The sequence below is a fragment of the Corylus avellana genome, chromosome 3, assembly GCF_965113065.1.
Source record: "Corylus avellana chromosome 3, dhCorAvel1.hap1.2, whole genome shotgun sequence".
In the NCBI taxonomy this organism is placed as follows: Eukaryota; Viridiplantae; Streptophyta; class Magnoliopsida; order Fagales; family Betulaceae; genus Corylus; species Corylus avellana.
The window spans coordinates 26,656,181-26,668,614 of record NC_142492.1 but is presented as its reverse complement, the minus strand read 5'-3'; the positions used below and the strand labels follow the sequence as shown (position 1 = coordinate 26,668,614).

Sequence of the window (12,434 nt, the reverse complement as noted above, 5' to 3'; positions counted from 1 at the left end):
TTTGTCACGATGTAATTGAATTTAGAGAAATGCTATAATCTAAAAAAAAATTTATATTGGATTCTAGTATATCTCTTAAATTTATTATTTTAAAAAATAGGTCAAAAAAATGAGTGACGGCATAAAATGGTTTGCAACTTTTGGCAATCTCGGTAGAAGTTCGGCAAATATTGGCAGTTTGAGAAAGATAAACTTCAACTTAAAAAATGTTTTACACAATTTAAAAATGAAAACTATTTTTTGAACGAATGTATCATCATCTCATGTGATTTATTTTTTAGTAAATAAAAGCATTTGAAAAACAAAATTTTGGAAAAGTCTTTGGGAAATAGCATTTCTCCCAAGTCTCAATGGTTTGCTCATTTGAGTAATACAAGAGTTTGCTAAAAAAAAAAAAAAAAAAAAAGGTGTAATATAAGAGTATAATTATTTGAGAGAGAGAGAATTAAGAGAAAAGGATCTTAATTTATTTTTCAAGAGAATACATAGATAGATAGAATTAGAGACCGACAGTTCTTTTACAAGTAGTAAATCAACAGAAGTATTAATACATACATAATGGTCGTGTCCAAGGTATATATATATATATATATATATATATATATAGTTAATTATAAATAACGTTTCATGTATTCCTCGACAGAAGTGTAGTGAATCTCTGGATAAAGCTGAGAAGCTTCTCCTGCATCCTTTCCAATCTCGAAATTTGCAAGACATCCCTCGTAAAAAACATGATAGTAATGTATGAATGCAACTTGCTCCGCATACTCTTGTCCTTAATTTAGCAAACATGAAAGAAAACAGCACAAAGTCAGGAAACTTTAAAGAAAAGAAAAAAAATCCAAACATAATTAAAACCATTCATATATACATTGAGACCATTGATATATCATATGGGAAGCAATCAAAATCATATATATATAATTTGGTTTAAATTATATATTATAATCAAAATCAAAATCATTGCTAGTTTTTAAATATTAAGGGCAAAAAAAAAGTGGTATAGCTTCAGGGTGTAAAATGGATTGTGCAAATTGTAACAAAAGGATAGTTTGAAAGAGCCAAATGTCTCAAATTAAAGTTTAAAGGTGTATTTGCAACAAGAGTATTTATTAATTTAGAGTGTTAAGTCCTTTCTATCCTTTCCAATTAATTATCATGATCATAGTTAATTATCTTTCAAAATATCCTTGAGATTAGACTCCATAATTTTAAATTAGTATTTTTGAGCTACTTAATTACACATGAAATATCCACTATTATAAAATCAAAGAGGCACCAATCTCACCTTCTATGGAAGCTAGGAAGTCTTCCTTGGATATCGAAGACTTGTGCAAGTCGTGGCCAATAAGTTTCTCCCAAATCTCAACAACTTCTCTTTGAGATAAAATGTTTTTTGGGGGCCTAATATATACTGTCTTGTTAAGAGTTCGAGGATCATCTATGGTTTTGATAGTGTACATGGCTATGTCATCTTCATCAACATAAATTGCTGCCAAATTAATAAGACAAGGAATATTATATATTAATTCATGTACAACTAATTAATGAAACAAAAATATAGATATAACATATAGGAAATATTCAAAGCACAATAGAACCAATATAAAGCAACAATGAATTTGAATACATTAATGATTTATATATAATTGGTTATGATTTTTACTGAGCCCTCATAACTGGTTATGATTTTTTTTTTTTCTAAAAAATTACCCTTTTTAGGCTTTCAACACTATACAATAATACAAGCAAGGGTACACTTTTATGTTTTCTCTCTGGGTCAACCCAGAGTAGAAGTGAAATTTTCCACGTCACTCAGATTGTGGAGTAGTACTACTGGTGCGTACTGCATTGTGAGATAGTATTGGAGAGTTGGAGTTATTCAAGTAATGGCGGAGGACCTGGCAAAACTATGGGGAAAATTATCCCTTGATGAAGGGGAAGCAACGGAATTAGAGATCCAACCGCAGACGGTGGAGGAGGTCGTTTCCAGAGGCCAATTCTGTTTGGTGGGCAAATTGCTATCGGAGCGTTACGTGGGCAAAGAGGTGATCAAAAGAACTTTGATCAAAGGGTGGCGTCCTTCGGGTCATCTATCGTTTAAAGTTCTTGGAGAAAATCTCTTTTTACTTGAGTTTGAGAATGAATGGGACAAGATAAGAGTATTGGAGGGTAGGCCATGGATTTTTGAGGGAATCCTTTTCTCAATCGAAGATTTTGACGGCTTATCGCCTCCATCTGAGATCGGTTTTGAACACGCTGTTTTCTGGGTGAGAATGCGCAATCTTCCGCTGGTTTGTATGGGAAAGGAGGTCGGTCTCCAAATAGGGGCAACAGTGGGAACAGTGGAGGAAGTAGACACAGACGAGAATGGAGTGGGTTGGGGAGAGTTCCTATAAGTTCGTATACAAATTGATATCACTAAGCCTCTGGCGAGAGGAAGAGTCATCAAGCTTCTTGGCAAACAGACTCTGATTGCGTTTCAATACAAGAAACTTCCCAAACATTGCTATGATTGTGGTAAAATCTGGCATGGTTAGGAGGGGTGTCAAGTAAAAGGGGGACATAGGGCCAACGAGAAGGAGATGCAGTATGGCCCTTGGCTGCGTGTCCCGTCTCCACGCCGAAGGAGAGAGTTTTCACATTCTCATCAGCCGGAATGGAGGGAAGGCGAGAGGGGCCGGGGTCAAAAGGCTTCGGTGGGAGAGAGGGGAAGTGGAACAAAGGGCAGTAGATCCTCCGAGAACAGTGGAGGCGAGACGCCGCTCTCACAGACGGTAGACTTAACTCCTCCGGGGGGCCGCGAAACAGGACGGAAGGTGGTGCTCCACCGATGGCGACGGAGGTGCACAATAATGAGCCAAGAATTATGACGGGCGAGATTCCAGGAACGTTAAATGCTGATCGGATCATAACGCCAATGAAGGAGCCTGGAATCACGGATTCGTTGGAAGTTGATGGTAACGGAAATCTGCATGCCGCGATGAAGGCTAATCAAGGAAGGAAAGAATCAAGTCTGGAATCGGAGAAGGTGGCATTTTTAAAAGGAAAATTCGAACAAATTTTCTCCAACGTGAGCATTAATGATGGAACAGCTGGTACATGCAAAGAAGGGAACTTTCCTAAGGCAGGAAATATGCCACCTGGTCAAGCAACGGGCAGAATGGGATTGGAGAAGAGTGGAGGGCTGATTCAGGCAGAAGGTGGAAAAAATTCACACGTGGAACCAACCTGGAAGAGACGTGCTAGGATTGGTATCCCAAACTCAAATGAGGTTCACACATCACCTTTGCATGGGAAGAGAACATTACTTGGGGTTAAAGAGGGAGCCAATAATAAAGCGCTCTCGAGCTCAAAGAGACGAATGAAAAACAAAAGTGCTACTGCTCTTGGGTTATACGATGAGAAGGAGGTTCATTCTAATGGTTCGGGAGTGGCGGGGTCTGGATCACAGCCCCGCCGACCGGAATGAAAATATTGTGTTGGAATTGTCGCGGGCTTGGGAACCCGGAGACAGTTCGTGAGCTTTGCCGGAAGGTAAAAGAGAAGTGTCCCGATTTGGTTTTCCTCATGGAAACCAAACTCCGTAATAATAAAATGGCGGTGATCAAACAAAGAGCTGGTTTTGAAAATTTGCTAGCGGTGGATAGTGTAGGAAGAAGTGGAGGTTTGGCGTTGCTTTGGAAGGAAGGATTAGGTGTTGAAATCCAAAACTATAGTCAGAGGCATATTAATGCCATCGTGTCAACACCCACAATTGGACCATGGACATTCACTGGATTTTACGGGCACCCGGAGTAGCATAAGAGGAGTGAAGGTTGGAGCCTAATGAGACACCTAAAGTCCCTAGCACCCGGACCTTGGGTGTGCGCAGGGGATTTCAATGAAATCCTTGATCATTCCGAAAAGGTAGGAGGGAAACGACGGCCGAATTACCTTATGGAAAAGTTTAGGGACACTCTTGATTTTTGTGCTCTACATGAGGTTGAGAGACGGGGTCCACTGTGCACATGGAATAATGGGCGAGATGCGGAAAGCTTCACGATGGAGAAGCTCGATAGGGTGGTGGCTAACCATGCATGGATGGTCCGGTTCCCTAAAGTGGAAGTTTCCACTCAAGTTGCTGTTTTTTCAGATCATCTTCCACTTTTTATCGACATATATGGGGGTATAGAATTTTGTAGAAGAAGGCGGAGATTCCGGTATGAAGCAAAATGGGCAGAAAATAATGAGTGCAAAGAAGTCATCAAAAAAATTTGGCGGGTCAAGACTCCTCATCCGGGGAATTGGAATTCAGTGAAAGGAAAATTAAATGCCAGCAAGCAGGGTATGTTGGAGTGGCAGAGGAAGAATGGGAGGCATGTGGAACAGAAAATAAAGCAACTCTCCGCAGAATTGCTTACTGCCCAATCAAGTTCAGAAGCCACGGCCAGCCATAAAATTTCCAGACTTAAAGCTGAATTGGCGGCGACACAATCTGAAGATGACCTCTATTGGCGACAAAGAGCGAAGGAAGCTTGGCTGAAATTTGGGGACAAGAACTCTAGGTACTTTCATGCCTGTGCAAGTCAAAAGAAAAAATCAAGCAGGCTGTTGGAGATTTCAGATACTCAAGGAAGTAGATGGGACACCCAAACAAGCATTGGTGATGCTTTTGTCCGATACTTTCAAGAGCTGTTCACCACTAGTGGACCTAGACAATTGGAGCCAGTCCTAACGTCCATGGAACCATGCGTCACACCAGCCATGAACGACTCACTTCTACAGGAGTTCACGGCTGAAGAGGTGGGGAGAGCACTCATGCAAATGGACCCCCTAAAAGCACCTGGCCCGGATGGTTTTTCAGCTAGTTTTTTCCAAAAAAAATTGGGCATCTATTGGAGGAGAGGTTAGCCAAAATGTAATCCATTTTTTAAATAATGGTTGCCTGAATAAAGAACTCAATTTGACGTATATTGCTTTAGTTCCGAAAAATGCTAACCCATCTTGTGTGACCGAATTCCGGCCAATTAGTCTATGCAATGTACTTTATAAGCTGATATCCAAAACCCTTGCAAATAGACTCAAAGTGGTGCTCCCTTAAATCATTTCCAATACTCAAAGTGCATTCATACCGGGCCGACTCATAACGGACAACATTTTGGCCGCTTATGAGACGTTACATACGATGCACTCGAGGATGTGGGGTAAAGTGGGTTATATGGCTGTAAAGCTCGATATGAGCAAAGCCTATGACAGGGTGGAATGGGATTTTTTGGAGGCTGTTATGTGTCAGATGGGCTTTGATAGGCGATGGATCAACATGATTATGATGTGTGTGAGCTCAGTTACCTATGAGGTCCTTGTGAATGGATCCCCTACAGGCAAGATTACCCCCTCAAGGGGTATCCGTCAAGGGGATCCCATCTCACCTTATTTGTTTTTGTTATGTGCAGAAGCTCTCAGTTCCCTTTTAGCACAGGCTGAAAGAAATGGTGATTTGCCCGGCGTCCCTACTTCCAAAAAAGGACCTCGGATAAACCACATTTTCTTTGCAGACGATAGCTTACTTTTTGGTAAGGCGACCCCGACTCATTGGCATCGCTTGACAAAAATTCTATCTATGTACGAGAAGGCATCTGGGCAACGGTTAAATCAGGCCAAAACGTCAATATTCTTTTGTCGCAATACTCCCCCGGAATAGAAGAAGGCGATATTGGAATTGTCTGGGATTTCAGAAAATCAGAGATATGACAAGTACCTTGGCCTACCGGCTCTTGTAGGCAAATCCCGCAATCAGGCATTCAAAGGTATTAAAGACAAAGTAAGTCGACGCCTTGGAGATTGGAAAGTAAAATTGTTGTCACAGGCTGGAAAGGAGATCTTACTCAAAGCGGTGATCCAAGCCATTCTGTCATATAGCATGAATATCTTCCTCCTACCGAAAGGGTTATGTTCCGAGATTAACTCATTGATGCAGAAGTTTTGGTGGAATTCTCAAGGGAAAGAGCGTAGTATTCATTGGATGAGATGGAGCAAAATGGGGATGTCAAAAGACCATGGGGGTTTGGGATTTAGAGATTTGGTGAATTTTAACAAGGCCCTTCTAGCAAAGCAATATTGGAGGTTATTACAAGCCCCGGACACACTCACTGCTAGAATTATTAAAGCCAAATATTACCCCAATACATCAATTATGGATGCAAAGTTGACCTCGAAACCATCCCTTGCTTGGCACAGTATATATGGCTCTAAGGAGATTATTGAAGAGGGAACGATCTGGCGAATTGGCAATGGGCAATTGGTTAATATTTGGGAGGACAAATGGATCCCATATCCATCCACATATAAGCCCCACTCCCCACCGACGGTGATAGAACCAAGTAGCAAGGTGAGTGCACTTTTTGATTTGGATTCCGAAGGGTGGAATCATACTCTGCTTTCACAAATCTTCACTGAGGAGGAGATAAAGGTGATATCTTCCATAGCTATCAGCCACACGAGTCAGGCAGATGTCCGGATATGGAGGGGAACGAATCTGGGGACATTCACGGTCAAAAGCACCTATCATCTAGCCAATGAATTGGATAATAGTAAGTGTCCTAGCAGCTCACAACCGAAGGAGCAGAGTTTCTTATGGAAACAACTATGGAAGCTGCTCATCCCAAATGCTGCTAAAACGTTTCTCTGGAGAACTTGCCATAATCTGCTTCCAACCATGGAGAATCTACTCAAGAGACAAGTGGTGAGAGACCCGAGGTGTCCCATATGCGAAAAGGAGCCAGAAACGGTCCTGCATGTCCTATGGGGATGCCCGGCAGCTTCGGATGCATGGGGCAATAGTTGTCGTGTGTTCCAAAAATGGGGGCAGGAGGAAACCAATTTTATGCAGCTAGCTGAAAATATCTTTCGAAGATGTAATATGGATGATATTATGTTGTTCATGACTCTTGCTCGACAGCTATGGTTCAGGCGCAATACTTGGATCCATGAAGGTCACTTCTCTAGCCCGAATGAGATCGTCAAAAAATCTGTTGAGAGCTTGCTGGAGTTCAAACAGCAACAAGATCGCGTCCCCCAAAGTTTGAAGGTGAGTCCTGCAGACAGGGGGAAATCATGGCAAGCTCCGGAGACAGGAAGCTTTAAGGCGAATTGGGACGTGGCTTTTGACACAACCCAAAATATAATGGGAATTGGAATTGTCATAAGGGAAGAGAGAGGGCAGGTTGTAGCGGCAATGAGCAAAACAAGAAGGGGTTCCCTGGAGTCTGCAACAGGGGAAGCTCTAGGAGCATTTCATGCTGTCCGTTTGATGAGGGAGCTGGGATTGCAACTTGTTATTGTGGAGGGAGATGCCAAGCAGATAGTGGATGCTATCAATTCATCTATGACCACGTGGAGCCGGTTCGGACATCTAGTGGACGATACAAAGAATCTGCTACAGACATTCCCAAGGTGGTCCTGTGTAGGGGTGCAAAGGCGGGCGGTTTTTAACCGCCCGCTAACCGCTAACCGTTATAACCGCCAACCGCCTAACCGCATAACCGCCTAACCGCATTAACCGCTAACCGCCTAACCGCTATAACCGCCTAGCGGTTAGCGGTTAGCGGTTATTGGGTCTACTAACCGTAACCGCTAACCGCTAACCGCCTTTTTATATAATATATTTTTATAATTATAATTATAAAAATGTTTATACATATAACATAATCACTTGATCATTAAATCACAATTTTTTTTTTAAAATAATTAAATCACAATTTGAGTATTAATATATTATCACTATAATTTATATGATTATATCATATAATCACTTGATCATTAAATCACAATTTTTTTTTAAAAATAATTAAATCACAATTTAAGTATTAATATATTATCACTATAATTTATTTGATTATATCACATGAGATTGATCATTAAATCATTTGATTATATAATAACAAATTATACATATATAATATAACATAACTCATAAGTATACCAATTCATACTAATACAACAATTAAATATCTAGAGACTTATTTCCAATGTATGTTATAAACTTATAAGTCTACATATGTATATGAATAATATAAATGTATAATATCAATACTTAATCATATGATTCAATGATAATCCAAATACTTTATTAAAGACTTCAAGTGAATCATATTATTAATGTACAATGATGATATGATTCGTATAATATCAAATTAAGTAATTGACATTGGATTAAACAATGACCAATGTGTTACTTATAAACACAATTTAAGTATTAATGTATTATCATTATAATTTTAGTAATTTATATATTATCACTATAATTGATATGATTATATTACATGATGACTTGATCATTAAATCATATGATTATATAATAATAAATAATACATATATAATATGACATAACTCATAAGTCATAAGTCTACAAGTTAATCATATGATTCATGTACAATGATAATCACAATTGATTCAATTGAATTAAACAATATATTACTTATAACTACAAGTCTACAATTTAATTAAAGCATTATTAGATACTTTAGGAATTTAGGATTTAGGAGTTTGAACATTACCATTTACCATTAGATATTAAGTTCAATTCAAAGAAAAAAGATTATAAGTAAATATGATAAGAATTTAAATAATTAATCACATGAATCATATGGTATAATTTAATGAGACTATATAATTATATAATATCAAATTAAGTAATTGACATTAGATTTAACAATGTGTTACTTATAATCACAATTGAAGTATAAATGTATTTGTATCATTTAATGTTTTATTTGAACTTATTTTATATGCTTTCTGTTGAACTTTTTTTATATGTTGTGACAGTTGTCTGAATTCTGAACTTTTTTTTGTATGTTGTGTTGAATTTTTATTTTTTATTTGTTTAAAAAAAAGTTAACCGATTATGATTTAATATTTTTGAATTTTACTTTTTTTTTTAAAAGTACAAGTAAATGTAAATTTTGGGTCAAATATTTTTGATTTTTCAATATAGGCTCTTTTTATAGCAATTGGGCCCAAGAAGATATTAAAAATACAAGAAAAAAAAAATGAGGGTAAAAAAAAGCCCAAAAAGCCCTAAAGAAAGCCAAAAAAAAAAAAGCCCAATTTTAAAAAAGCGGTTAGCGGGCGGTTATCTATTTCACTAACCGCTAACCGGCGGTTAACCGCTAAGCGGTTAGCGGTTGCGGTTAGTGAAATCTACTAACCGCTAAGGCGGTTACGGTTAGCGGTTATTGCCACTAACCGCTAACCGTAACCGCCTTTGCACCCCTAGTCCTGTGTTTATGTTCCTAGGGAAGCAAATGAGGCTGCTCATAGGTTGGCGAAAGCAGCCATACAAGATGTTGGTGATAGAGTTTGGAGGAACCTTACTCCAAATTGTATTCATGACATTGTAATGAAGGAGCATTTAGCTCTTTCTCTTGATTGTTTGTAGGGGCCTTAACCCCACTTTCTGATCATTAGCAATAAGATTAATCGAGTATTTGTTCCAAAAAAAAAAAAAAATACAAGCAAGGGTGGACCTACTTTAATAGTTGGGGGGGGGGGGTGTTGTTTGGCAAGAAAATAACATTTTTTTTTAAAAAAAATTCTTATAAAAATGTTATTTTCTAGACATAAATTTTTTCACAATGGGTAATTTGTAAGAAACTCCTATAAACCACATTTTAAAAGCGACATATGTCCTTTAAGCTATTAAAAAAGCATGTGAGAAGTACATGCTATTGAATAAATATTAATTTCTCATTAATTTGGAGGGAACATTAGCTAAGAACACGTGTCACTTTTAGAAGCTGATTTGTAAGAAATTTGTGTCCTTAATTTCTATACTATGGACAAACTAAAAAAAAAAAATTGTATTCAAAAGGGATTAATTGAATTAAGTTCTTTTTAACATGTAACTTTTGTATATCGTTATGACTTAAGGACTTTGTATGAAATTAAGTTTAATAAGACTATTTTTATTTTACATAAACCGGTGTAAATTTGAACTACTCACACAAAAGAAAAAAAAAAAAAATTATGATTTCCCCATGAATACAAGAGGGAGAGGTAGTTTCTCCTAAGGAAATACCTTTGACGTTGCCGTCTCCCAACAAAAGCACAGAATCCCTTGAAGGAAGGATCTTACGAGGTTGGCACAGACCACCAAGAAAGTAACCAGCAAAACAGTTTGCGGAAACAAACGTAAAAGGTATCTTTGCGTCTTGGATGGCTTTCCTTACCACCATTTTGTCATCAAATGTCACTCTTCCTGGTTCTAATGCATCCGCCATTCTCGCCGGATCGGTGCCGAACTCCGACGGCAAAAATCTCTGTCAATATTATTATACTCACTTCTCACCTTTATATATATTATATTATATTAGAGAGAGAGAGAGAGAGAGAGAGAGAGAGATGGTGTTATGTACCTTAACATTACCAGCCTCTTTGATTGCATCAACAAGCTTAAGTTGAAGGAGAATTTGGTGGCTCCGGAAGTGGACGCCGGAGATTGCACTGATAACAACATCAACTAATTTGACGGCATTAACTAGGCTCTGGTAGTCGGCAAAGGAACCGGACACAAGATGAGCTCCTTGCTCCTTGAACGACAAAAGCATTTGAACTTTGTCAATGTCCACACCAATCTCGGGTCTATGAAGCACGTATGTCTCGTGCCCTTGAGCTAAACTTGCCTTCACCAACCTCTTTCCAAGATACCCAGTTCCCCCTACAATCAGTACTTTACTCTTTTCCATCTCTCTCTCTCTCTCCTCTCTCTCTCTCTCTCCTGCTCGATCTCCATGGCTATGGCTTTTTTATTGTAAAATGTTGTTTGTTTGTGGTATTGAGTTCAAAAGATATGTTTGGTTAATTTGCTTGACACGTGGGCTAAATTTGACGCCTTGGAGTGCGGTTGTTCAAGTTATCAAAAATATTTTTGTGTGGTAGCTAGCTCCATTACGTTACATCAGAATTTGTTGCTTTGTCTTCAAATCTAAGTAAGGTACCTTTTTATTTTTTATTTTTTTTCTTCAGATTTTAGTTATATGGATCCAACAAGCCTTCTTGGTCATGCTGCTTCATTATTATATACCATTTATACATAATTAATGTGCCAATAGAAGTTTGGTTCTCAATCAATTTACTTTTGAGTCCAATCAAGCAATTGCTCGGTAAGCCGCGACGCTTTGGTTTTCTTAATGATTGCGTCATTTATCCGACCGATTTTTGCTGGTTTCTTTGTTACTTTGTTTTTACACGTACCGTCCTTAAGTTGTTTTAGGGTTATTGTTTGAGTTGTCAACCGGTTTTATGTAATAATAATAATAAATAAATAAAATAGCTCTCTAACCTAATCAGGTAATTAGTCATCATTCAACAAACAAAGTTATGTGAAGAGAGTGGACGAGAGTAATAAAGGGAGAAAGATCCATCCTCTCGTTTCAAAGAAAATGAAAAAACACTGATTCTGCTTTCTATAAAGGTAGAATGGTCCAAAAAAAAGGTGAAATGACCATTCTAAATAAGGGACAACCAGGTCCATGTAGAAGAGAAAACACTACTGCGCCTAAAGCATGTTGCTGAACAACCAAATTAATCATGGTTGGGTCCTCTGACTATTGTTCCAAAGCAGTCAAGATTGGTAACCTGCAATCCAAGAAAAAACAGTACTAGTTGCTAGCTGATGTGGCAATGTGGCATATATTCATATGGATATGCTGTAGTTTAATCAATGGTTAAGATTGAATATCTCAAAATTTCTCTTTATTTTCTCTCTTATTAAAAGCTTATAAAATTAAGTCAACTTTAAGATTTAATCTTGATCATTGATTTAACTATAGCATACATGTTATTATTTTCATAACAGCATGTAAGCCAGATCCTATTCATATATATGAAGTAGCAATTAATTTAACATAATTAATTTGTCGGTGCTCCTCCTTTAATGGCATCCGTCGGTTGCTATTCACATAAGACGGATTCGTTGCCTGCTTCAGAAATCGTTTTGTGCGTTTATTTTTTTAGCTTTTAGCGCAAAATACAGAAGATTAGATTATTTTTTGATTTGTTGTTTTTATTTTTAACATTGTATTTTTGTTTGAATCGTTTTGTGCTTAAAAAAAAAGAAAAAAAAAAAGTCAACATACCCCTCAAACTATATACCACTCTATTGACAATGTCTTCCCCCAAAACTACTAAAATATTATCAATGTCTCCAATAATGAAACTACCCTTAGTATATAAAATAAAAACAAAAAATAATAAAACTTCTAAAAAAAAAAAAAAAACCCTAAAACTAAAAAATAAAATAAAAAAATTCAAGTGGTTGGCCCAATTTAAAATTAAAAAAAAATTAAAATTTTCGTTATATTTTTTAATTTTTGTTTTATAAAAAAAATTAAAATTTTTGATTTTTTTTTTATATAAAAATTGAAATTTTTAATTTTATTTTTTAATTCTTTTAA

At 37.2% G+C, this 12,434-nt stretch overlaps 1 protein-coding gene across 1 annotated transcript; it reads right to left on the bottom strand.

Moving 5' to 3' along the window:
- Positions 1–515: 515 nt before the first annotated feature.
- Positions 516–10,783, bottom strand: LOC132174084 (bifunctional pinoresinol-lariciresinol reductase 2-like). Its single transcript, XM_088514588.1, has 4 exons — positions 10,395–10,783; positions 10,058–10,298; positions 1,289–1,492; positions 516–775 (listed from the first exon to the last, which is right to left on the bottom strand). The coding sequence occupies exons 1-4, from the start codon at positions 10,722–10,724 to the stop codon at positions 612–614; spliced, it is 939 nt and encodes a 312-aa protein (XP_088370714.1). The 5' UTR covers positions 10,725–10,783; the 3' UTR covers positions 516–611.
- Positions 10,784–12,434: the final 1,651 nt, after the last annotated feature.